Below are 27615 nucleotides of genomic sequence, written 5' to 3'. Positions count from 1 at the left end.
TTATCACTGGGTAGCTGAGGCCTTGGGTTTGTGGGGCCCTATACAAAACAGACTAGACTCTATGGTCCCCCCCCAGAGACAAGAATAGATCTCAGGAGTCCTGGTCCCCAGGCCTCTGCTCTAACTAGTAGGCAACACTTCTTCCCAGAGCGGAGAACAGAATCCAGGCTCCCCAGGCCCACTCCAACCACTGGAGTGCTATACAAAATAGACCAGGTCCCACATTCCCCCGCTAGAGTCAAGAATAAAATTCAGCAGTCCTGATCCTCAGACTCTGTTCCAACCCCAAGAGCCTACATTCCCCTCTAGAGCCAAGAAGAGAATTCAGAAGTCCAAGAGCCCCTTGTTCTAGCTACTAGACCCACACTCACTCCCACCATAAATGCGTGAGTGACTCACTTCTCTATCAGTGAGTTTCTCTGAAATAGTTTGGGGGTTGGTGTTTTGTTTTGTTTTTTGAACTTTACTAAAATTTGGGCAAAGGAAAAACCACTAACAACTCACCAAAATACTGCATCAGGTTCAGATCCGTGATCTCCCCACTCTCGCCAAGCTGCTCCATTATCTTGGTGTCCTTGCACTGTATTTGTTTAAACAGAAAGTCCACAGCGGATTTGAGCTGGTCCAGGACCTTGCTGCTCTCTTTACAGGTGTACTCGTACAGGTTGGCCTCTTCGGTGGTTTTCTTCAGCTTCTCCTATCAGCACAAAGCAAAGCCATCCTAAGAGTTATCTATGCTACAAGGCTTGTACCATGTACAAGAGATGGGCCCAAAGCGAACCCCCCCCCAAACTGTGCCACATCTGAACACCCCAAACTCTGTTTGTAGCTCGCTCAGGCCCAATTTCAGTTTAGGATTGGAGGGTTCGAGGAGCATCTCCACACAGAAGGTGAGTGTGAAAGACACTGAGCACAAACCAGTGTGGAAAGGTTTTGGATTGATCTCGTCCCCGCTGTAATTCTACTGATGCCATGTGTTTGGGGGAAGTAGCCCTCTCCTGGCAGCCCCTTGAGGATGACAGAATCATAGGACTGGAAGGGAACTTGAGAGGTCTTCTAGTCCAGTCCCCTGCTCTCCAGGCAGGACTAAGTGCCTGGCTAGGATGATTAGCCCTGGCTAGGATGATTTAACTGGGACTTGGTCCTGCTTTGAGCAGGGGGTTGGACTAGATGACCTTCTGGGGTCCCTTCCAACCCTGATATTCTATGATTCTATGATTCTATGATTCTAAGTATGCAGGACATCACCACCAAGTGTTCCCTGAAAGATCATGGAGCAGGAGATACTCAGCACTTAGGAGTCAGGCTAACAATGCCCCACTTGCCCCAAGAAATCTCAATAAGTTGGGAGGCCCCAGGTGGCTGGGAAGGGCCACTTGCGGGGAAGAATGAGCCAAGGACTCCATGAATTGCATAGACTGGGGGCCTGGCGTGACTGACAGGGCTACACCCTGAGCCCATCTGACTTGGAGGGTGGTCAGAGTTGGTGGCAGTTCCCAGTCACAAGGTGAAGCCTGTGCTCACAGAGCCCGCTCCAGCATGCTGAGCCGGAGGGTTTCAGACAGGGGCTGAGGGAAAGGGCTGGCAAAAGCCAAAGCAGGGCTTTGCTGGGCTCAGCTGATCCCTGCCCCCTCGTACAAACTGGTATCAGAGCTGACAGGAGGGGAGGGAAGTGACGCCCATTGTCATCAAGGAGGGTCTAGAACTAAGGGCACTGGAAGGGGCAGGGGCTGCACCGGAGGACCCTGAACAGTGGGTCTGCACCCCTGCATGCTACAGAGCTCTGAACCCCACTAGGGAGAAGTTTTCAGGGGTGGCCTGGAGGCAAAGGGGCAGAGCAGGACCAATGGAGGGCAATGGCCATTCTCCTCCATAGGGGGTAGCATTCAGCTTCAGAGGCTGCAGCACTGGCAGTGAAATAACTCCTTCTGCCAGTGCACATGCAGATAAATCCCAGTGCATGGTCAGGCCAGGCAGACGGCATCCAAGGGCCCAGAATCTGGCCCACACAGTACATAGCGTACAGCCAGGGGGTAAGTCACGGGCTAGCGAGGCTCTCCCTGGACAGCTCCTTACCTCCATCTCTTTGAGACTGGTGTTGCTTTTGTCATCAGCAAACTTCTGTTGGGATTTTAAGTCAAGAATTTCATTCTACATAAAATAGAAGCACATAAGACTAATAATGAGGGCTGCCCCACACTGCTGAGCAAACCACATCCCGGGACTTTGTATGTAGTAGTGTCATTGATTCATCTGTACACTACCAATGGCAGTGTCTGTGTTACACCTTTCAGCAGGGCTGATTACACCTAGGGCCTGCTTCCTGCAAAGTTCACTTCCTGCTCTCTTTAACCCTGACTGCCAATGGGCTTGCATGGGAACAAGACAGACCAGAGTATGGTTCCTTGTCTTTTTCCACCTTCTTTTAAAAATAGTCCCTTCCAAAATCAAGCAAGATTTTCTGAAAGCAGCAGCAAGTCCTAGCAGTATTCCCTCCCTGGGTATGGGAAGATTAAATGGGAGAAAAGTTCTACTAATCACAGCAAATACCATTGTTCTGAGCTCACATCATTGCAGCTTGAAAAATGTGGGCCAGTTCCTCATCAGCTGGTGTAAATCAGTGGTGCACTGCTGATTTACCCCAGCTGAAGATCTTGTCTTTGGTGGAGGGCCTGAAGCTCAAGGGATCAGTCATCAATCTTTCTCTGAGAGGTATCTATCACCTATCAGAGGATCCAAGTGATTGGAAACACTTTGGGGCATGACCATCTTTTTGTTCTGTGTTTGTACAGCCCCTAGCACAAGGGCACGTTTGTACAGCACCCGACACACCTCCTAGGCATACAGTTATGCAAATAATATATAATAAAAAAGTGCCGCCACCACAGTGCTATACCCCTAGTGGAAATGCCAGTGCGCTCCCTTGGAATGTTTCAACACATCTATAGTCGTGTCTGTTGGATTGACCTGGAGGATCAGTAGTCCTAGGATCCAGTAGGACCAGTGCGCCCGTGGCTCTGCTCCAAAATGTAGTGACCAGCTGGAACCAGCTGAAAAATTTAAACTGGAGAATAAAATCACAAGAGATCATAAACAGCCTCATTGTGCTGTTCAACTCCAAGAGTGAAACGAGTGTTACAAAGCCAGCATAATGGATTTGTGTTAATTGCTTTCAACTGCCAGTCTGACAGGCGACTAGAACAACCACCCAATGCCTGATGGAGGTGTTCCGCACCTGGAAAGCGCAGCGTATAGCTGCCAAGCACATGTTATGCATCATAAAGTTAATCAGCATGTGAGTCCCTAATGTTCAATTTTCACCTGCAATGAATACATTTGTTCTTGCATTGGCTGCATGAATTAGCCACTGCTTAGGACACGTTTCCAAACTATCAGATCACAGTCACTGGGATATAACTGGTTTCAGAGTAGCAGCCATGTTAGTCTGTATTCGCAAAAAAGAAAAGGTGTTCTTGGGGCACCTTAGAGACTAACAAATTTATTAGAGCATAAGCTTTCGTGAGCTACAGCTCACTTCATGGGATATAACTGCTTCCTAGTTAGAAGTCAAGAAAGGAAACATTTTTGGTTAGTAGCCAAGATATTTTTTTCCCACCACTAGGCTTCCCTTATCTCCCAGGCACAAGTATCAGGGCTGAAAAAGTGTTTTCTTCTTTAGTGCCACACAAACAAGAGGAAGTATTGGGAGGTAAAGCCTTGGAACTAATCCCTTCATCCCGGGGACAATTAACTATCACTGACAGGTAACACAGAGACTGGTATCTCTAGGTCACTGGTTCACATCCAGGTCAGCAGTAACTGAAAGGTGTTACCAGCTGATGGATGTTTGGGGATATCAGTCCAAACCCACGGGGGAACAAGTGTCCATATCACCAAATTCTCCACTAGACTGATCCCATTGTGGAAGTTTCCACAGAGCAGTGAAGGATTAATTGGCCTTGAGGACAGAACATCCTTCTCCCTTGCAAGAGTGGTCCCTCCAGATCTGGGATAAGGCATCCTGGTAGTGCAGCTGCACTGCCTATGCTGTACCCTGTTCAGCAGGGGAACACACCTCTTCTTTGCTGTCATCCTAACACCCTCCCAAGCACTAAATCCCCACAGAAGATACATTTTAAAGCCATCTTCTGCAGAGAAAGAAAGCAGAAGAGATTGGCTGCTTTGCCAATTCTGCTGTGTCCAGACATAGACCAGCAGCAGCCTCTCCCTACAGTCCCACTCTCTTTGACTGTGCAGAAGATGGACCCACCAGCACCCTTCCCCTAAAGATCTCAGCAGCAGAGCCTGGTGGAATAATAATTCTAGGCCCATTCTGCTCAAACACAGGCCAGAGAGTAACAAAGCCCCACTGGTTTTCTCACCATATTTTAGAAGTCCAGATATGCTGGGCCATGTGCCTCTGGGTGGCACAGAAGTCAGTATGGCTGCACTGGGGAGCATTTGGCCAGCTATTCTCAGCCATGCATCTCTACTAACAGGAGACGCCATAGCCACTGGGGAAAGCCTGAACAGCTGAGTGTTAAGGCATGTCTTGAGTCTCTGGGAGACCCCTGACCAGCTATGCGCAGTATGGGGCCCCGTTTTCTCCTGAAAACAATCCTTTGTAGCAAAGTAAAACCTTCTCTGAAAGGCTTCATGCTTCCACCCTCCTGCCATGCCTAACCTGTCCATTTGATGAGAATGCAACATGGAATCCCTTCCAGCTGATCCTGCTTTTATTTAACCAGAATGCATGGGGAAGCATGCATGGGCAGTCCACAGCAGTAACAGACAGCAGTTAAAGCATATGAATTAGAGCATCATTCCACAGCTGCAAGGAGGCTATAGAACACTCCATTTACCCATCAAACAAACCAGAGCTTAGACAGTGGGCAAAGTAAGATCTGGGGATCTCGTCACTAGGGGCTGGAGTGTAGTGTCTATTCAGTTCGAGTTTGGATTTGATGAAAATTTTATGGCAGGTGGGGAGCCAGGTTCCCAGGCAGGACAGAAATAGCTTTCCACTGACAGAGGTAAAAATACTTCTTTCTACCACCAAAACCTCAAACCAGGGGCCAAAATCCTGAAGTCCTGCAGCACTCATGTCTCCCACAACACTCAATGGGAGTCTCGCCCCGGGCAAAGCCCTAGGAAAAGCTTCCAGGCTTGATCCCGCCCAGTAGAATTTTCTGCACCATTTGATGTCACATTTCTGTGCACATTTCCAGCGAAGGCCACTAAAAATAACATCAGATCAGGTTTGGTCAACATCTCATGCAGCAAACACCCCCAGCTCTGCACAGCTACTGAGCATCACTCTCTTGCAGTATCTCCTCTGGGTACAAGGTGGCAGCAATGAGACGTTGATTCTGTCTCCTAGATGAGAGTTCCTTTTTTTGGATACCCCATGTATGTTCTAAAAGTCACACGCCTGCGGTGGGATCAGCAGCTGAGGCCCTAGCGTGGGTGGCAATAGCTGCAAGAGCGGAAAGAAGAAAACCTCCGTCTAAAAGCGAAACGGCAGCGTGAAGGGTGTAGAAAAGCAACCGGAACTAACCTGAATGTCCTGTGTCTTCTTCTGCAGCCTCTCCATTTCGTTGTTCAGCTCGGTGACGTAGCTGAAATACGCAAAGTTCTTCTCCTCTTTCTCGATGAAATTTGCCACCAGCTGGCCAATGTCCCCATCCTCGCTCAGCTTCAGCAGGCGCATATAAGCCACCTCGTAGCTCTCAAAGCTTTCACCTTTGCTCTTTCTGGCCTGCTTGCTTGACTTGAGGGCTGGAAGAGATCAACGGCAACGCACAAACTGCTGGGGCAGCGAACTACCTTCGTTTCTTGTCATTTCATCCATGCCCATGACTGGGCAAACTCAAAAAAATTCACCTGAAAACACTGGGGATTAAATTCATGCCCCCCCAGGGGGGGCGGGGAAAGGTTGGGGCATGGGGTGTGGAATGCAAACTCAAGAAGGCCCACAAAACCGACAGCAGGGCTGGAGAAAGGGACATGCCAGAGAGACCAAGGGAAAGGATTTAAAGAGACTAAGGATACATCTACACGGCAGCTGAAAGTTGTCATAGCACTTAAAGACAGTTCACCTCGGGTGAACTCCTGCCCAACACCCTTGCTACGTACCTAGGGTGGCTAGCCCAAGCTGCTAGCTGGGCCGCCATGGCCACACTGCTATGTCCTGAGCAGACCTAGTGCATGTACATCTACCCAACCTGGGATTACACCTCCCAGCTGCTGTGTAGACATAGAATAAGGAAACCCAGGATGGAGCACGTGGCCCATAAGCACCTGCCAGGTAACAGGACAAGTGGAGGATGGGAATTTCTCCCTGAGGATGGCAGGAGAAATGACTTCTGCCCTCAGTCCCATTGGGGCCACCTCTCTGAACTCAGCTGAGGTGCTACAATAAATGATTAGCCCCCCCTAGTGTACCTGAAACTAGAGCCCGTTTCCCCTCCCCCGCCAACACCTCTCTCCAGCGCCTCTCTCCCTCCTATTGCCGCAAGCTCCCAGATAATCACAGAGATGTAGGCCTGGAAGGGACCCAGGACACCGGCTGCTCAGGTACACAGCTCACTGAGGGTTGCCTGGTTTAAATCCAGAGTGACACCATGGAAGTCAATGAAGTTATCCTGGAGTGAGTGGAGAATCCAGACCAGGATGTCTCTCTATTGGGTCCTTATCCTAGCTTACCTAAATCCAATGGGATTTTTGCCAGTGACTTCAGCAATAGCAGGATTTAGTCCTCTGTCCACAAAAGCCCAAATGACCTTTCACATCATCATTACTTTTATGGATAATGCCACCCATTCTGTGGGAGAGGGTAAGCAGCACTCCCTGGTCCCCTATGAGCAGGGGGTAAACCCCAGCTCAGCATCCCCATCCCCTCACACCCAGACTCAGTGCTGGGGTTATTGGAATGAGAGACACAGGGGTGAGAACCGCTCTGGGAAGGTCAAGACTAGGATCTTAGTCAAGACTAAGACCCCAATCTGAGAGTGTTCTGTCTTCCTGTTATGGACATTCTCCTCAGAGGACAAGGCCCAGCTGACTATAACCATGAGGTTTTATGCTGAGTCACACTAGCTTCCATATTGGGGGTGGGGAGGGGAGGTTTGTTGTCCCATATGTACCTTCTTCCCTTTTGGCCTGTTCCTCAAAGTCTGAGCGATCCACTAATTTGATGAGCATAAAGGCTTTGAGCTTGGTCTCGTGGTCAAAGACACGCTCGAGTTCCCTGAATTCCACATTATACTGTGCAATGTCTTTGCAGCGCCTTTCCTTCATGGCGGAAATCCGTGCCAGTGCCTCCACCCTAGACCCAGCCAGAAATTACACAACGTGCCCCGTTAACTAGTTAGTCTTTCCTGTGTGACAATCCACAAGTATCGTTCCAGACACTGGTTCAACAATTAACTAGCAGCATGGATAGACTGTGGCTCCTGAACAGCACAACTCAGGAGAATGGGGTATAGAGTCTTTCCCCTTAAGGACATTGGCTAGACTACGGCCCAGGTTAGTAGTCACCAAGTGTTGTGCCAGCTTAGCTGCTGTTTGGGAAATGACTTGGTGTGGTTCAGTTTCCGCAGGACAGAAGTTCACCACCCCATAAATCACCACTGCAATGGACACTGATAGACACCACCCCCCGCCCCCGCAAGTCTTAGCTAAGAGGCCAAGTGTTTGACTGAGCCATCTCTACATGGTCCTGGCTGAGGCGCACTGGTAGTGGGCAGTGTGGGTGAAAACCACCCCATTCTGCCTGTCCTATGGATGAGCAGAGGAGCTCAGATTCCAGGCCCACCAATCAGGCATCTTTCCTGGGCACTAGAAAACTCATCTAGGTCCACATTTTCACTTTGCTTTTGGTGACCAGCTTCGGACATCTAGGGCCTGATTTTCACAGGTGCTGAGCACCCACAGCTCCAGCTGAAGTAAATGGGAGCTGCCAGAGATCATCCCTTCTGAAAATCAGGTCCTGAATATTAATATTGAGCGCCCAGAATCAGTGGGCACTTCTTAAAATATGATCTTAGGTGGATATTTATTAATGAATGAAATGGGCATTTGTGCCTTGGAAAGCAATACCAAATGTACTGCCAAGAGTTAGTGCGGCCTGTGCCTTTTCCTCTCCCGTTTACCTTTGTTCGTATGCTTGGCTGGACTGATCAATTGCAGCGTCCATTGTTTTCCTCTGCTGATCTAGTTTTTTATGAAGTTTTGAATAGAAGTTGTCAAAAATAGCTTTCTGAAATCGCAGGTTTTCAATCTCTTCTCTGAGCGTGGCATTTGTGGTCAGGATGATATCGAAATGGACAGTGGTCTGGGAAGACAGGTTGCAAATGAAAAGTCTGTAAGGGAGGCAGAACAGGAAAGAGGAGCCCAGCTATTATGGGTCAAACAACATACAACAGGGCTAGGACAAACACAGCTCAGGGAAGTCTTAAGTGGGCCCTCTGGCTACCCTTGTCTCTAATACAGCAGCGCAGCCCACTGAGCCTACAGGAGAGGCCACTTGGACCAGGACAGAGCTGGGATCTGTTGCTATTGAAATCCACCTGCCCTGTATCACAGATGATTGGCTGCAATCAGCTTCGTTTTGCTGCAAAGTAGGTGTAGCCCTCGGAGCTCCTGGGAAATTGCAAACATTGCTCTTGGATGGACAAGCTTGGAAGAGCCTTGGATGTGCAATATACAGCAAAAGCGATTGGGTCAGTGAAGACAGGAAAAGTCCTTTGCATTGCTTGGGTGAACCAGCAGTGCTTGAATTTTTAATTATCTTGATAACAGAAAAACATCATCCAAACACTCCACATTCAGGTAGCCAGCTAGTCAAGGAGTTACAGTGCAAAATGTATCAACAGCACGGTCAAGCAATTGCTTACATGGTTTAGGCGATTCTCCAGCATCTGAATCTGCTTTTGCAGCCATTTGCTATCATTCGCCTGTTTCACCTTTGCTACAATCAGTTTTTGGGTTTTGATCTTTTTTTCTATCTCCATTACCTTAAAAAAATAAAAATCTATCTTTACATTCTGGATTTTTGTCAGTGTGCTTAGCCATTGTAAATACCCATGTGTTGATCTGAATTACAGTAACCCACGTCAGTAATGATTTTAAATTTATAGAGCAGCTTTTATCTCAAACAATCCCTCTTTACAGACACTGAAGTACAAACTACAAACAGGAGTCACTTTATTTTTATGTCACCACTGAAATATGGCTACCTCGGGGGTGAAACAGCAGCTGTTTAGGGCACAACAACACTATGCAACAGAGTAGAACAGAAAAAGAAGAATATTTTATCATGGTACCTCTTGTGCCATGGTCCATGTCCACCTACTGTCTGTGGAGCACTTCCTGAAGGTGCATATAATGAAATGTTTGGAGAAATGGGGAATTGGAAGAAACTCCCAACACAAAGCGGTCAGAAGAATGAAACAGTTGGAGGACCCCTGAAACTGACCCTCTACCAGCATGATGGACAATGATTCCATATTGACTCACAAGGGAAGGTGCAACCTACTGAATCTCCCAGATCACTTCTGCAGCATTTGGGTGTTCCTTGGTCTCCTCTAAAAATACTGGCCAGACCCAACTCTGCTCAGCCTATGAGAGCTGAGAATATTTTTATTGTAAATATTTGGTTGTTTTTTTTTAAATGTCAAGTCTCAGGGCATATAAATGAATGTAACAAAAAACACACTGTTTTTGCCTCGTTTCCAAGAAAAACAATGAGAGCAAGCGTGGGGTAGGGAATATTCCCCAGCAAATCCCACACTCCCTTTTCCCCATCCAGACCACCACCTCAAACCATAGTGGTGTATCGGAACACAGGGACCAGAGTCAAACCCAAAGTCACTAGGCAAATTTCCACTGACTGTAATAGGAACAGATTAGGTGGCCCATAATGTCTTCAAATCATGTGGTCTTTTGCTTGAGAGGTGACATTATATTCCAAGACCTGAGCTGACACATTTTATATACAAATGCTTCAAACACAAGATTCCCCTGCAAACAAACTGCAGACAGGCTAGGTTTTTCCCCCTAAGACTTTAATTATTTGATTCAGAGCTTTTATTCCCTTTGGCTATTTCATGCCATGACATTGCCATTGTGGTGTTCCGACTAATTAGGTCACGATCCTTTGGGTTACATTATCAATTACAGCAGAAACCTGAAAACTTATAGCCAATTTAGGGTCTGATCCCACAGACACTTATCTGAGTAGTCCTTACTTATGCAAGAAGTCCCACTTACTTCACTGGCACTACTCAGGTGTGTAATGGATGCAGTAATAGAACCTGAGTAACAATCAGTGAATTGCTCTTTTAACAAGCTATGAAATGTGAAGACACCTGAAGCTATACAGCTGCACAGCTGCAAAGCAAAGAAAGAGCTACCATCCCAGTAGTGACAGATAGGAGGGCGTCGCTCGTTTTGTGGCTTTGCTAATGTATATCATGTTTATCCATTTAACTGTTCAGATACTCTACCTTATCATCAAGTTCAGCTATCAGGGCTTTTGTTGCTCTAATCAGAGAATCATATTCCTCTTTGGTCTGTAAAAGAAATTTAAGCTCCATACAATTTCTGTCATCTAACATCATATTTCTCTGTGACTTTGTAAGGCTCAAGAGTAATGCAATCTCTTCATGTTCCTGTTTCAGTGAATATATTTCTTTTCTGTAGAAAAAATGATAAAAATAATATTTGGCACTTAGCATCTTCAAAGTACTGTGCAAACGTTAACTATTTAACCCTTGCAATTTTAGCTTCAAGCTTCTAGTGAGGGAGAAATTAGTTTAGACAAATTATTTGTTAATTAATGTATGTAATAACATTAATTATTAATTATTAATTAATGTAACTGCTCCTGGCATAAGTAAGAGCAGAATCAGGCCCACAGAGGACATGTGCAGCCCGGATTTGAAGGTGTCTTTTCTTTTTCAGTCACAGACTAACAAAATGAAGCTGTCCTTACTCCTGATGGTACATTTGCTGTTGAGCCTTGACACCAAAAGACTTCCGTCTTTCGACCATGATCCGAAACTGCTGCTGCAGCTTCCGGAGCTCGATCTCAGCCATCTTTTCCTTCTCCCTCTTGGTGAATTCCGAAGGGTCACTTCTGGACTGGGACTCTTTCCACCGCTGGGGAAATGGTACACTTTTGTCAACATCTTAATAAGTTGCTTACGAAAGTTCAAAAACTAACACTTAGTGCCAATGTACAACAATACCTTCTATTAATTAACATTACCTAGTTCAGCCTCATAGCCATGCTGAGAGCTAGGGAAGTAGTCCTACCCCTGTGTTACAGAGCGGAAACTGAGGGACAGAGAGGGCTCTGTTGTGGCTTTAAAAGCCACAACAGCATTAGGGGGTGTCCTGCAGCTGACAGAGGTAGGCAAAAAGTCTGCAGGGTCTCTTGGGAAGCACATGCAGGAGCAAGCAATTGCTACACTCTTGTAAAGGGTGCCGCATTGCCTGCATGCCTGACTTTAGCAATTATTGTGTACAGGAGTAGGGTGTGGACATGGCTGTGATATCCCCCATGGGCTGCATGCTGAACACTGCAGCAAGCACGAACACTGCTTTGCACTTGGAAGTCCGAATCTCAGGAAGCTGGCGGCCCCCAGGACAGAAGCACAGAGATGTGGAGCGAGGACTCACAGCACCTTCTTCCCCCGGTTCCACAAAGCTACCACAACAACTCCATGACAAAGGATCAGGCCACTGCTCCAATCACTAGATAATCCTCCCCACTAAAGCCAGCATTTATTCATATGAGTTGAAATCCTGGCCCCTGGGAGTTCTGCCACTGACTTCAATGAGGTCAGAATCTCACCCACGAACTTCTTGACAGCCGTGGGAGACAGTTTGTGCAGTTTTGCTCATAACCCTCCCTACAGTCTCTGATGTTGGCTTTGGGGATTTTTTACCTGCGAATCCTTCATTGTTTCCTGTTGACGTCAACCTTCAGTCTGGGCAGATACTACAATAAGGTAAACGTAGCGAACCCTCCTCCAGAGAAGCTCTGTTCTTAAAGAAAAAATAGAGAACTAACCGGCTATGTCAGCAGATTCCCTGCACTGACTCGGGATTCACTCTGTCTCCCCGCCCCAGCCCCAAACCCCCTTTATTATCTTTGGCACATGAGCAAATAATCACAGATGGCTGCATGCTGAATAAAAGAAGAACATTTGTAGTGATGTCACTGTGAAATATGTTCCTCCTATCCAGTTTATAATTAGGGGAAGAACAGATGGTTCAAGCCTATTCCAACCCATTCAGTATCTGAATTTCCATAGAAATCATAGAAAGGGCTCATGTTTTCAGAGCAGTTGCATGAACCATACAGCAGACATGGGAACAAAGGGGTTAAAAGAAGACTGGGGAATCAGATTCTGCCTTCAGCTATGGGCACAAAACTTCAGCAGGAGAAGTGATGGTGGACGTCAGGGCAGCAGTTAGCCCTAGGATTTCCAACCCCTCTTCAAATACAGCCCGGATAGTCATTAGTCATCAGTATGGGATGAATCCTGCCATCCTTCCTCTACCACTGGCTGCAATCAGAGTTTGCACTGTTCCAGGACTGAAGGCCAGATTGAGCCTAACCTTTCTGCAGGGGTGCAAAGGAGCCAACGTACAAGGGGCCTTCTCTCCCTTCCCTTGTGGCATCTGCATTAGGGCTTGACCCTGTAGTCTGCTCCCTCCCTATTCCTCCAGGGTCACCCAAAGGGGATGGGGAGGAGGTAGGGCCATGAATATGCCCCCCACTCCACACGACAGGGTTGCGCGTGGCCCTCTGTATAAGAGATGGCATATAAGGAACACTTCCCCTGCAAGTTCAGGTCAGGGATGCCATCTGCTTCCTAGGGTTTGTGCTGAGTGGGACAGCTCTGTCTGCCCCTTCTTCTGGGCCGCTAAACTGTGTTGCTATAGAAGCCCACAGGCTTGCAATTAGGGCCAGATTTTTCAAAGAACTCAGGTACATTGGATGTTGAGTGCCTTTGAAAATCTGGCCTGGATCAGGGTCCTAAACGGGAGCTGAGTTGCTGGAGAAATCTGTCACCATTTGTGGGTGCTAAGCACTTCAAAACCTGGCCCTGAACTCTTTTGAAAATCTGAGCCTGGCAAACAAATCAGTGCTCATGAGGGACCCCTAAACAGCAACGTGTCAGTATCCAACACACCCTTTTGGTCCACTACTGTTTGCTCTGTGCAAGGGCTGTAAATATATTGGGGAAACTGGAAGCCTCAATCTATACTCGGCTCTTTTACAGATACCCAGCAACAGTTAAAACTTGTCTATACTTGAGAGTTAATTCAGATTAAGGTAGGTGTAAATTTAGAGCACAATAGCAATTCCTGAATAGCTACATGTGTAGACAAGCCTTTACACTTAACCCGTAACTTCATTGGTGGGTTTAACAGTTAAAAAATAGAGTGAACCTGCTAAAGAAAATTGAAGTCATTAGAAACTATTTGTCCAATAACTTGGTAAAAAACTCAAGCAAGGAAGAACTCTTTGACCAGTTGTGGATTAAACTCATTTCAGTATTTACACACTTCTTGTCTTTGGGATACAGGCACAGGCACACATGCACCCCCACACTGACAACTTCACACCCCACTAGTAGAGGAAACTTGTCACAAAACTCCTAAAAATCAAGGCCAGTCCTTGCAGAAAGGGCTTAAAAAACTACCCATTAAAGCTTGGTTTATCAATAAACTCTCAAATTAAAGGCCAGACCCAAAGCCCACAGGAGTCAATGGGAGTCTTTCGACTGACTTTCGTGGGCTTTGGATCAGATCCTGACACTTTTCTCATCAGATACCATGGTCTCTGTATACAGCCCCAGGGCTTCAGAGCAGGTGCGATTGGGAGTAGGGGGCGGGCTGTCCAGCCTCTGCAAGGGGTGCAAAGGTTTCCTCCCCCAGGAAAGCGGTTTTTAATAGCTGACATTTAGAGGCAGGGGGTGTATTCCACAGGGGAACATCAGCTCCTGCTGTCTGAGCCGGGGCCAGCCGATTTGCGGAGGGAGAAAAGGGGAAGGAAAGAAAAAGGCCCCGACCCCGACCTGCGCGTCTCCCCGGCCCTGCAGGGGCCGCCCCAGCTGGCAGCCAGCCTAGGGCAGGGCCCTCACGCCCCCGCTGGGCACGGAGCGCCTACGCGGAGGGCAAGCTGCGGGAGCCGGGCTGGGATGCTGCGCTCCGCAGCCCGTAACAGAACGCGCCGGGGGCCCCTCTGTGAGGCGGCCGCCTGCCATTGGCTGCCCGAGGGAGGGGCGGGGACACTCTCCGGGTTCTACAGGCTCCAGCCCTGCTCTCCCCCCCCCCACTTTTATGCTTTCCTTCCCCTCCTCCCCTCTCTGCTTCCCTGCTACCCCCACTTGCCCCCCTCGGCCGCTCCCAGCTCGCTGCAGATCTGACCCCTGCTCTCCAGGGCACAGCTCGCTGCAAAGTGCCTCCCTATTGGGATCCGGGAAGTGGGCGGGTGAAGCCCGTCCACTGCTAAAGGATCCTCCCAGCCTCTGAGGGGGATCCACAGGACCTGGACACCAAATAAATCCAGGGGACAACTAATGAAATAACAGGGACAGAAGTGTGGTCAAAGAGTCAAACGAAGGGAACCGGGTGGGGACACCGAGTAGAGAACCCCGGACAGTGCCCACTGCTCCTCAAAGGCGTCAAGGTGCCTGGTGGGAAGACAGGATTTCCTGGAGCCCCCCGGGTCGCTCCTAGGCTACTGCATCGACCCTCAGCTCAGGGCGCTTTGCTGCTAGCCCGGCCTAATCTCTGGTCCACTCTCAACGGCCTGGCCTGGTGGGCATATTAATGGCCCCACGCATTTTGTTATTCCGAAGGGCTTTGATTGGCACAAGTGGGGTTTTGTCCTCATGTGTTTCTTGTTTCGCAGGCGGGTGATATACCACACTGCGCTTGAAGAGGTTGATTGATTTGCCTGCATCCTTGCTCTGTTAGAGTTGGGGGGATTGATGATGCATAGATACCTGTTATTCTCAGCATTCTATTTAGCTCAAACTGGTATAGCTGGAAATTTGGATTTTATTTCTGAGTTCAGAAGCTAGCTCCAATTATATAATCCAGCTGATTTACACACTGTATATATATGGATGGATGGATGCATTGGGATAATGATGACTTAATTACAGAGCCCAGAGGTAGCTGATGCATGTTTTACCATTCAGATATTCACCACTAAGGCTGTCTATGATGATAACCCTGACATAACATCTGCTTGGGTTTGCTTCTCTTATTTACAATGGTACCTTTTTGCACCAAGCAGGTGAGGTAATATCTTTAATTGGGCTAACTTCTGTTGGTGAAAGAGACAAGTTTTCCAGGTCACACAGAGTTCTTCTCTCACCAACAGAAGCTGGTCCAATAAAAGATATGACCTCACCCACCTTATCTCTCTAATACCCTGGAACAAACACGGCTACAACACTGCTAAGAAACTTTATGCACATTCATTTGGCTTATAGCTAATGTCATTTCAAATGTTGCATTTGAAAATGTAGTTTCAGTTTTTGTCGAGAATCCATCCCCCACATATTAGCGCAAATAACGTCAGACGGTTACTGCTTACTGTAGCCTTAGAAACTAAGAAGAGAAGGACTCTGTTCTAGTGGTTGCTAGCAGAAGAGGCAAGGGAGTCAAGCAAGTTTCTGGGTTCTTTTCCCAGTTTGGCCATTAACTTGGTGTGTTCTTGGATAGGTCACGCTGGGTATGTCTCCCAGCTCGGATCGATAGACTCACACTAGCATGCTAAAATAGCTGTGCTGACATTGCAGCGCTGGCAGATATTCAGGCTGGCCACATGAGCTCAAGCCCACCCAACCCCCTAGTGACACTGACCTATCTCGCAGGGGTTTTGAGAGGATCAGTTCATTAATGTTTGTAAAATGTTTTGACCTCCTTGTGTGAGAGGTGCTATAAAAAGGCAAAGTACCATAATTAAATAACCTCACTGGCCTACTGTGAGACGTTGCAGTACCTCAATAGTACTCCAGTCCCTATGAAGTCTCTATTTTGTACTAGTTGTATTGCTTACTTCGCTCTGGAATAAATGGAAATACAAATTCACTGCTGGCAAGACAAGGGCATTTACACTCCATTTTATATGGCCAAGGTTAGCACAGTTAGTTCGAGAAAGTGAAGGAAAAAAACCCACAAAAAATTCATTACTCTTAGGTCTGGTTTGCCCAGTTACTTGAAAGACCTTAATGATCTAAAGACCAAATGATCAAGTTTCAAGCTAATGCAAAGCCAGATACACGCTGATAATTTATTTAATTGAAAACTACTTTTGCTGAGGAAAATGAAATGTGGCAATAGATAAACGCCAGCAGAAAATAATGAGCCTCGGGGAGGGATGATCTCAACAAAGCAGCCAAACCTGAAGCCACATTTGGTCCTGGATTGCCACCAAGGCTAATGAGAGATTTGCTGGTCTTGGTTTCAGTGCTGTGTGGTGTAGAGTCTGAGCTGCTTCCTATCGACTGAGAGCTCTGGAACTGGGCTCTCTCCTTCTTAGACAATCCTGCCTGGGGCACGTTGCTGGCCCGCCTTCCTCCTGTTTAACAGTCAACTTCATCCATTCTTCCCATCCATGGAAGTAGGAGCAGTACCTGCAGCTGGTGCTACTGCAGTGTTTGGGCCTAATGTCTCATAAAAGTCGTAGTTGGAAGACCCAATCTAAGAGGCCCTGGATTTCCTTGGACTGGTCCTGCTACACAGAGTACACTTCAGCTTAAAAATGCTGGTCATATTGTTCCTTGAACCCATATTCCATGGACCTATTCTCAATTGTTTAGCAGCCACCAAGGCGGTACATTAAATTGTTGAGAAGGGAATTGATTTGGTAGAGTGTGTCTGTCACTCTACCGCAGAAACATTTGCTTTACCAAAAGGGACATATAATTTTTACCCAAACAATAGGTCTGGGGGGAGAAAGCAGAAGGAGACTCCGCTGGTTGGGAGGCATGAGATGCGATGTCCTGAGGTTGGGGGTTCCACGACCACCACTCCCAAGAGGAGAAGGCGGGTGGTGGTGGTCGGGGACTCTCTCCTCCGGGGGACTGAGTCATCTATCTGCCGCCCTGACCGGGAAAACCGAGAAGTCTGCTGCTTGCCAGGGGCTAAGATTCGTGATGTGACGGAGAGACTGCCGAGACTCATTAAGCCCTCGGATCGCTACCCCTTCCTGCTTCTCCACGTGGGCACCAATGATACTGCCAAGAATGACCTTGAGCGGATCACTGCGGACTACGTGGCTCTGGGAAGAAGGATAAAGGAGTTGGAGGCGCAAGTGGTGTTCTCGTCCATCCTCCCCGTGGAAGGAAAAGGCCTGGGTAGGGACCGTCGAATCGTGGAGGTCAACGAATGGCTACGCAGGTGGTGTCGGAGAGAAGGCTTTGGATTCTTTGACCATGGGATGGTGTTCCATGAAGGAGGAGTGCTGGGCAGAGACGGGCTCCATCTTACGAAGAGAGGGAAGAACATCTTTGCCAGCAGGCTGGCTAACCTAGTGAGGAGGGCTTTAAACTAGGCTCACCGGGGGAAGGAGACCAAAGCCCTGAGGTAAGTGGGAAAGCGGGATACCGGGAGGAAGCACAGGCAGGAATGTCTGTGAGGGGAGGGCTCCTGCCTCATACTGGGAATGAGGGACGATCATCAGGTTATCTCAAGTGCTTATATACAAATGCACAAAGCCTTGGAAACAAGCAGGGAGAACTGGAGGTCCTGGTGATGTCAAGGAATTATGACGTGATTGGAATAACAGAGACTTGGTGGGATAACTCACATGACTGGAGTACAGTCATGGATGGTTATAAACTGTTCAGGAAGGACAGGCAGGGCAGAAAAGGTGGGGGAGTAGCACTGTATGTAAGGGAGCAGTATGACTGCTCAGAGCTCCGGTACGAAACTGTGGAAAAACCTGAGTGTCTCTGGATTAAGTTTAGAAGTGTGTGCAACAAGAGTGATGTCATGGTGGGAGTCTGCTATAGACCACCGGACCAGGGGGATGAGGTGGATGAGGCTTTCTTCCGGCAACTCACGGAAGCTACTAGATCGCATGCCCTGATTCTCATGGGTGACTTTAATTTTCCTGATATCTGCTGGGAGAGCAATACAGCGGTGCATAGACAATCCAGGAAGTTTTTGGAAAGCGTAGGGGACAATTTCCTGGTGCAAGTGCTAGGGGAGCCAACTAGGGGGAGCGCTTTTCTTGACCTGCTGCTCACAAACCGGGTAGAATTAGTGGGGGAAGCAAAAGTGGATGGGAATCTGGGAGGCAGTGACCATGAGTTGGTTGAGTTCAGGATCCTGACGCAGGGAAGAAAGGTAAGCAGCAGGATACGGACCCTGGACTTCAGGAAAGCAGACTTTGACTCCCTCAGGGAACAGATGGCCAGGATCCCCTGGGGGACTAACATGAAAGGGAAGGGAGTCCAGGAGAGCTGGCTGTATTTCAAGGAATCCCTGTTGAGGTTACAGGGACAAACCATCCCGATGAGTCGAAAGAATAGTAAATATGGCAGGCGACCAGCTTGGCTTAATGGTGAAATCCTAGCGGATCTTAAACATAAAAAAGAAGCTTACAAGAAGTGGAAGGTTGGACATATGACCAGGGAAGAGTATAAAAATATTGCTCGGGCAAGTAGGAAAGATATCAGGAGGGCCAAATCGCACCTGGAGCTGCAGCTAGCAAGAGATGTCAAGAGTAACAAGAAGGGTTTCTTCAGGTATGTTGGCAACAAGAAGAAAGCCAAGGAAAGTGTGGGCCCCTTACTGAATGAGGGAGGCAAGCTAGTGACAGAGGATGTGGAAAAAGCTAATGTACTCAATGCTTTTTTTGCCTCTGTTTTCACTAACAAGGTCAGCTCCCAGACTGCTGTGCTGGGCATCACAAAATGGGGAAGAGATGGCCAGCCCTCTGTAGAGATAGAGGTGGTTAGGGACTATTTAGAAAAGCTGGACGTGCACAAGTCCATGGGGCCGGACGAATTGCATCCGAGAGTGCTGAGGGAATTGGCGGCTGTGATTGCAGAGCCCTTGGCCATTATCTTTGAAAACTCGTGGCGAACGGGGGAAGTCCCGGATGACTGGAAAAAGGCTAATGTAGTGCCCATCTTTAAAAAAGGGAAGAAGGAGGATCCTGGGAACTACAGGCCGGTCAGCCTCACCTCAGTCCCTGGAAAAATCATGGAGCAGGTCCTCAAAGAATCAATCCTGAAGCACTTAGAGGAGAGGAAAGTGATCAGGAACAGTCAGCATGGATTCACCAAGGGAAGGTCATGCCTGACTAATCTAATCGCCTTTTATGATGAGATTACTGGTTCTGTGGATGAAGGGAAAGCAGTGGATGTATTGTTTCTTGACTTTAGCAAAGCTTTTGACACGGTCTCCCACAGCATTCTTGTCAGCAAGTTAAGGAAGTATGGGCTGGATGAATGCACTATAAGGTGGGTAGAAAGCTGGCTAGATTGTCGGGCTCAACGGGTAGTGATCAATGGCTCCATGTCTAGTTGGCAGCCGGTGTCAAGTGGAGTGCCCCAGGGGTCGGTCCTGGGGCCCGTTTTGTTCAATATCTTCATAAATGATCTAGAGGATGGTGTGGATTGCACTCTCAGCAAATTTGCGGATGATACTAAACTGGGAGGAGTGGTAGATACGCTGGAGGGGAGGGATAGGATACAGAAGGACCTAGACAAATTGGAAGATTGGGCCAAAAGAAATCTAATGAGGTTCAATAAGGATAAGTGCAGGGTCCTGCACTTAGGATGGAAGAATCCAATGCACCGCTACAGACTAGGGACCGAATGGCTCGGCAGCAGTTCTGCGGAAAAGGACCTAGGGGTGACAGTGGACGAGAAGCTGGATATGAGTCAGCAGTGTGCCCTTGTTGCCAAGAAGGCCAATGGCATTTTGGGATGTATAAGTAGGGGCATAGCGAGCAGATCGAGGGACGTGATCGTTCCCCTCTATTCGACACTGGTGAGGCCTCATCTGGAGTACTGTGTCCAGTTTTGGGCCCCACACTACAAGAAGGATGTGGATAAATTGGAAAGAGTACAGCGAAGGGCAACAAAAATGATTAGGGGTCTAGAGCACATGACTTACGAGGAGAGGCTGAGGGAGCTGGGATTGTTTAGTCTGCAGAAGAGAAGAATGAGGGGGGATTTGATAGCTGCTTTCAACTACCTGAAAGGGGGTTTCAAAGAGGATGGCTCTAGACTGTTCTCAATGGTAGCAGATGACAGAACGAGGAGTAATGGTCTCAAGTTGCAATGGGGGAGGTTTAGATTGGATATTAGGAAAAACTTTTTCACTAAGAGGGTGGTGAAACACTGGAATGCGTTACCTAGGGAAGTGGTAGAATCTCCTTCCTTAGAGGTTTTTAAGGTCAGGCTTGACAAAGCCCTGGCTAGGATGATTTAACTGGGACTTGGTCCTGCTTTGAGCAGGGGGTTGGACTAGATGACCTTCTGGGGTCCCTTCCAACCCTGATATTCTATGATTCTAATGAACAACTGTCAGGCTTTTCTTGGATGAATGTGACTTTATTGTCTGAACGGACTCTTATGCTGCTGCTCAGCAAAATGGTAATCCGAGTGGGAAAAGATCATCAGTAACATCTGAATCCAGCAGCAGCGCTGCCACTATTTACTGGTGCCTCCAGAAAAGGAATTAATCTGTATAGAATTTCCATGTTATCTAGCCTTCTCGAGTGCTGTCTTAATCCTCTTTAAAGCTATGTGCCCTGATGTAGCAGATACACATAAAGCTGATTGACATGGAGGAATTATTTCAATTGCAGCTATTTAGACTAATTAAAATTACTTTTGCTACTTGGGGACCAGATTCTGAACTCAATAACTCTGGTGTAAATCCAGAGCAACTCACAGACTTCAACAAAATTACTCCATATACCAGTTTACCTGAGAGCACCATTTAGCCTATCTAGATGGTGTCTACAGAGGGCTGTGACCACCAGTGATACTGGGCCTGATTCTGGTCTCATGTGCACTGGTGTAACTCACTTGCTTCAAAGGAGATTGCTTCCGATTTACATTAGTCCAAGTGAGAAGAGAATCAGGCACATGTTTTTAATGCAAATGTAATAAATTAATGTTACTTAATCCCTATTTATAACAAATCCAAAACTTAATTCTACTTAACCAAACTTCAGTCTTTGACACATGAAATCAGTGAGTCAGAGGGCTATATATGGAACTGTCAGAAGTTTCTTTTTTGCCGAGGTTAAATCATATTCAAACTCAGATCAACTCCCGCAGCATTACCAGGCGATGCATGTAAAAACTGACAACCAGTAAGGCATACACTATGGGGGGAGGAATATTCCCAGCTAAGAGTCAAAGGCAAAACCTAAAAATCAGATTCTGATCTGAGATATTCATCAGGTACTGAGGTAGCCTGACAAGTCTGCTCCTATGCTCATGCCAGAGACACAGTACATGTAGATTTATATTTTGGGCCTACAGTCAATGGCTTAATTAGTTCTCTGGCTTGTGCGCACAAGCTAAGCTGGTCTCCATCGGCCAATTTTAGCCCTGATTTAAGTGGGTGCTACTCCAAAGACATAGCTGGATTGGCATGCTTTTATAGTGGACTGAATTTTGCTCCTTGTGGCTGCTGTGTAAAAGCCAAAATGTTGCTTTATAAAAATACCACACAAAACCCACAAACATTGAAAAACCCACTGCATGAAATTCCAGGGCAATTAATCTCTGTGTCCTTCCTTGGTTAATAAAAGATGCTAAGTAGACAAATGGTGCAAGCAACTAGTATTATTTTCATTAGTTAATACTTGTATGACAATAACACCTGAACACCCCAGTCAGTACATAAAGGAAGGCAGGCCTTACCCCAAAAATGTACAGGATAAGAAGTAACAAGCATGGCTTTAGGAGTAGTATTACCAAACCAGAAAAACAATGCTTAATTTCCTCCTCTCTGGAGGTTTTCCTAGACAGTCTATAACAGCAGCTGACACTATGCTTTAGATATCAGAAATGGATAGATACTTCTCTGCCAAGGAAGTTACGTTTCACATCTTAGGAGTAATTTTTACTGAGAAGCTTTTCTGGATCTCTTCTTGTTGTGCAGCAATAATTCCTTTTCACTTGAAATCTCCACTTATCTGCCTCTAAATTTCTAATTGTAAATTCCTTTCAAACAGGTTTCCTCTGAATTATTAATAACCAACAAAATGGAATTTCATGCAGTGGACAAAAAGAAAAGGAGTACTTGTGGCACCTTAGAGACTAACAAATTTATTTGAGCATAAGCTTTTGTGAGCTACAGCTCACTTCATCGGATGCATCATGAAAACTTATGCTCAAATAAATTTGTTAGTCTCTGAGGTGCCACAAGTACTCCTTTTCTTTTTGCGAATACAGCCTAACACAGCTGCTACTCTGAAACCTGTTATTATGCAGTGGACAGACTCCTTTGGGTCTGATGTGGTATTTTTAAAAGGAACATTTTGGGACTCATCCTATAGTCTTCAGACCTCCATCAGGCAGTGTGAACCTGATGGTATAGATTAGTTTTGTCCCATTCTGCTAACTTACATGCTATTTAGGCTGTGACAGATATTCGGCTTATGATGTTGAATTGAACTGGTGTGAGTCAGCAGGGATTTGTGAAAGGGAAATCATGTCAGGCAAACTTGATTCCTTTTTTAGGGAATAGCTGTTGTTCTAGAAAAAGGGAAACATTAAGATTTAATATGCCTGGATGTTCAGAAAGTTAAACCAAGTGTAAGGTTTCACATGTTGAATTACTTTATCAAAATGTAAATTTACTGTAAATATGGATTAGGTAATTCATTTTTAAGACAGATACAGATATGGGGCCTGATCCAGAGCCATTTGAAGTCCATAGAAAGATGCCCATTGACTTCAATGGGCTTAGGATCAGGGCCCTGGTTAGATAGCAGTAGGCACTCAGACATGGCAATGATAGAGGCCACATAAGTATTTAGACATACAGGGAAACAGACAGAGAGCAGACTGGAATTAAAGGCAGGAACTTTTTGTGGAAGCTGAGGTGTCATGGGGTCCTGTAAGGTTGTATATTTAAAATGTTTTTCTTCATGATTTAGACAAAGCTGTAAGAACGTAACACCATCAGTGGGTTGATGATACCAAAAGAGAGAGAGGGGTTAAGTCTCAGAGGGATGTAGCTGTTTTACAGGATAAAATTGGCAGATTAGGCAAACCAGCCCAGAGGTAGAATATGAAGTGCAATGTGTCTGAGTGTAAAGTGATGGCACTTGGCTAGAAATGTTAACAATAAGTATAGTTTTAATAATAATAATAATAATAATTAATAATAAATAATTAATATCTTACATAGCACTTTTCATAATAGAATTGAATTAGCTAATACAGCAGAGGAAAGGGTTTAGATCTTTGGCAGAGAATGTAAATGCTGGTCCTATCCAATGTATAGCAGCAAGAACACCAGTGGGATGTTATCTTGTATCAGAGAAGTAAACTAATTACTATGGGTGTCAGAAAGGAAAATCTCTCCCTCTACCCCCAATACACAGTTGGCTCCATGCATTAGATGGGCAGATGGAGATGGGGAATACTTCACTTTCCTTTGAAGCATCAGTTATTGGCCACTGCTGAAGGAAAGATTACAGTTAGATTGACCATGGCCTGACCTGGGATGGCAACTCCTATGCTCTTGTTTCCTCACCAAAATGTTTAACAGTCAGAGGGCCAAATTCATTGCTGTGTGAGTAGGCTTAACTCCATGGAAGTCAATGAAGTTGTGCCCATTTCTGCCAATACTGAATTTGACCAATGGTGTTTAAGCCCCCCATCCCCCAAAAAGTTATCTGAACACCATGAGCCAAATTCTAACCCCACATTGGTTTAATTTTTGCATGTGTGGTTTCGTTGATATAAATGGAGTTTCTCCTGTTTTATATTGCTGTGCCATCAGAACCAGGCCCAGCTTGTGTTTACCAAATTGTTCTAACTTACAACATTGAAAGCAGTACAAATATAGTGGCCAAGACTTGTTGGTGCCCACCTTGCCAAGCACTCTCCTTCAGGCTTAATAGGAGTGAAACAACCATAGACAATGGAGACTTCCCCATGAGGCACTATACGGCATGGCCAGGCCTGAGCAGAGCTAACCTGGGTAAGATTAACAGTGCTTTCCCCAGGCGAAAATGCAGGGGCTAAGAGATTGGTTGCTGCTTGTGTATGTTGCAGCAGAAAGCCAGAGAAGCAGTGGTAAGAGAGCTCTTTGAGCACAGAGCTCACTAGAATGGCAGACTTGGGGATTTCTGAGCAAGGAAACTGCCTGTTTGCTTCTACTGTGTTCAGGGAAACAGGACTTAGGGTACACATTTTTTTAAATAAACAAGATTAGACTGAGGATTCCCTTGACTCGTGACCTCAATTTCTCCTCCTAACAGAAACAACCCTGTAAAGCTCCAGCTAACCACTTGGTCCAAAGAGAAAACAATATATAGCTAGGCCATGCATGTTGTATACAGTTAATACACACAATCATTTGGACCCCACTGTGCCTGTGTGGTTCCTTCATTTTACATTTATTGTGTAAAGAGCAGAGAACACAACAAAGCCATCAGGGAACTGAGAGATAAGTGACTCTATTGAAGTGAACAACTCATGCATTTTTTTGAGTCATCAAAGAATTGGACCATCTTCACTTTGGAATTTTACTCCCGCTTCCGTTTTTCTGAACAGACATTTCAGTTTTTCATTCCATAGAACAGGAGTTTTCCCAGCCTCCTTTTAACATGTTATTCCTCCCCGATACAAGGAACAGATTGTTCAGAACATTCTGGTCCATTTGCTGTTTACGCTTGCTGGCTGGATTTGCTGTTTGTCACCACATGCTCAGCCACTGTGCTTTTGCAAGATCACAATTATTGGTCACCTCTTCTCCCATAATCCTTTGGGTTTTGCCTTCTCCTTTCAGCTGCAAGAATTTCAAGAGTGCGGTTGCTGTTTGTTGGCAATTGTCTGGTGTTACTCAATAATTTCTTTAAATAAAAGCTTTAAAAAATTCCAAGGGTTTGAGATGCATATTTCTCTGGACAGCTTGAACCCAATTCTGATCTAATTTATATCAGTGTAAATCAGTAATCACTCCATAGAGACACAAGTATAACTCCAGTGAAAGTGGGATTGTCATCAGGATTATTGTATATTTTATTTGACATGTTAGTAAGCATGTTTCTGGTGGCTAGCTCAAAGGGAGGCTGCATGAGCTGAAGGAATAACACAGGGCTAGGAAACAAAGTCCTGAATTCTAATCCTGTTTTTGCCACTGATTGGCTTCATGTCCATGGGTAAATCAGTTAAGTGACTTGGCCAAGGTCACACAGGAAGTCTGTAGCAGAGTCAGCAACGGAGGCTCAATCTCCAGAGTCCCAGGCAGTGAAGAAACCACAAGACCATCCTTTTCCTCATCAATTACATGTATTAAATATCATTAACAATCTTCTATTTTACCTTCAGTTTAGGGCCTCCTGTACAAAACATACAGATCAGGTTTTGGATCGCTGGCAGGGTGGTATGGAAAGGGACTTCATCCTACTTTCTATTGGCCATGTAGGCAAGTTCAATAGGCATCAGAAATGTAGCAGTTGCCTAGCAACTTAAATGCAAATGTTCATCCTGTCAGAAAACATTTCTTTCAGCAACTTGGACTAGATTCACAAAAGGAGGATTAGGCCTAGCTCATCAGATGGTTTAAAAAAAATAACACACACAACCTAGGGGGGCTGTGGATCTAATTTATCTGGTCTTCTGGAAAGCTGCCATTCACAGGGCTGCACAAACAGACCAAACTAAAAAAGGCAACAGTTAGGGGTGAATGGATGGGGAGGCAAACCACCGGGAGGACTGGTTTGGAAAATGAAGACAAAAAGTACCCGGGAGTGGGGCGAGGATTACAGCCATCTCTGAGAAGTGAAGGGTCTGCCAGAATTTCATTAATTCATAAAGACTGAGATTGAGATTTTTTAAGTGCCCTGGGGATTTTGACACAGTTCCCAGTGATGGAAGCTGTGCATCTAAATCCCCTAGGTGGCTTTGAAAATCTCAGCCAAAAGGAATCACAACCCTTTGTTCTTGTGGCCATGACAACAACCCTCCTACAAGACCCTTTCAACAGTAGTTTGGGGACCTCCAGACACTTTGAATCCACTTACCAGAGTAAAAATTGAACTGGGAGTGGTTCATTATCCTAGATTTAGGGTTGAATTGACTCCTCTATCTTTGTGTGATGGATCTGCAGGGCCAGCGGCACAGAAGGGGGAGCACCACCCCTGTGAGCTCCCTGCTCTTCTTCCTGCTCAAGGGGCAGCAGCTGGCTGGTAAATCCACAGTTGCAAAGGAAGGCTGTACATGGCCATTTTTGAATGGCTGTAGGCAAGAGGCTGAAAGCCCTGTGCCTCACCACACACCAAAGGTGTGGACACCACTAGCCTTGTAATTGACTCTCTCCTGGTTTATTTCTCTATCGGTTAAAATTATTAAATGCACACCTGTCATTTTGCATTACAGAAATGACATCCGGGGGCAGATCGCTGGCATGGGATTGCTGTCTCTATATCTGAAAACAAACAGCCATGGTCTTAGCACTTTGGACATAGCAGGTGACAATTATCCCCTGGCTATGGTCTATTCCTTTGAAACAAACTCTGAAGTATACGCCATTATAACAAATTAATCAAAACAGAGGAGCAATACTCATGGTGACATGCCCAAAAGAACACAAGGCAGTATGGCATTTGACTTGTTTGGAATTATTTAGCCCTGAACAATATTTGTCACATGTATGCAACTCCATATGGCACATACAGAAGTTGGAAGAAATTACTTGATGCTTGTACTGAAAAGAAATTTAGACTAAATCATGACTTTCTGGATGAGAGGGCCGTATTTCCTAGCTGACTGCAGAAGAGCAGCAAAGACTCACATTGACATAACCACCTTTCATCCAACAGGACTTCAAAGCACTTTAGTATAGAACTAACTAGTTGGTGTGTAGGTATACTGCTGCAGCCTGCTGGAAACAAGCAGAACTGCTAATCTGAGTCTTAGGCTCTATATGGCTCACAGCTAAGGAGATTCTCCTTTAACTCAAGGTGCTTTTGTGGAAGAGAAGCTGAGATACCACTGAGCTTGTGGAGTTCTCAGGGGCCTTGGTGTGTGTCATAATGACAACCATGAAGTCCTATGTGGCCATAGATTTGTTACATTACGGGCCAGATCCTCAGTTGGTGTAACTCCACACAACTCCATTGGTCCTCACTAGGTATTTATTTATCCACTTACAATTGAAACGTAGCCACTTCTGGGGTGGAACACAGCAGCTGCTAGTGCTCAGCAACAGTATACAATTGTTTAAAATGGGAAGTGACCAATGCTGTATCCAGCTAGAACTTTCGGTAGTCTGGAAGTAATTACCCAAATGGGACTTGTGGCTAAAAGGACACAGGGGTTAACACTTCTACTCTTGAGAAAAGTGCCATCAGGCCTTTATTGATCC

The 27615-nt window shown here is 46.2% G+C and overlaps 1 protein-coding gene across 2 annotated transcripts in view; it reads right to left on the bottom strand.

Moving 5' to 3' along the window:
• The window catches only part of CCDC63 (coiled-coil domain containing 63), a 32469-nt gene that overhangs the window by 1773 nt on the left and 3081 nt on the right, over positions 1-27615 (bottom strand). Inside the window, exons 2-10 of one of the 2 annotated variants that reach the window (XM_038373614.2) lie at positions 11955-12054; positions 10997-11163; positions 10509-10698; positions 8898-9017; positions 8154-8335; positions 7146-7327; positions 5558-5778; positions 2077-2151; positions 505-697 (exon numbers count right to left, since the gene is read on the bottom strand). In XM_038373614.2, coding sequence (XP_038229542.1) covers positions 505-697; positions 2077-2151; positions 5558-5778; positions 7146-7327; positions 8154-8335; positions 8898-9017; positions 10509-10698; positions 10997-11163; positions 11955-11969 — 1345 coding nt within the window. In that variant the 5' untranslated portion in view covers positions 11970-12054. Of the gene's footprint in view, positions 1-504; positions 698-2076; positions 2152-5557; positions 5779-7145; positions 7328-8153; positions 8336-8897; positions 9018-10508; positions 10699-10996; positions 11164-11954; positions 12075-27615 lie in introns of those variants that run through there. The other variant, XM_043498362.1, reaches the window with a different exon arrangement.

Source organism: Dermochelys coriacea, chromosome 15 (genome assembly GCF_009764565.3).
Source record: "Dermochelys coriacea isolate rDerCor1 chromosome 15, rDerCor1.pri.v4, whole genome shotgun sequence".
In the NCBI taxonomy this organism is placed as follows: domain Eukaryota; kingdom Metazoa; phylum Chordata; order Testudines; family Dermochelyidae; genus Dermochelys; species Dermochelys coriacea.
This window is presented reverse-complemented; position numbering and strand designations above follow the sequence as displayed.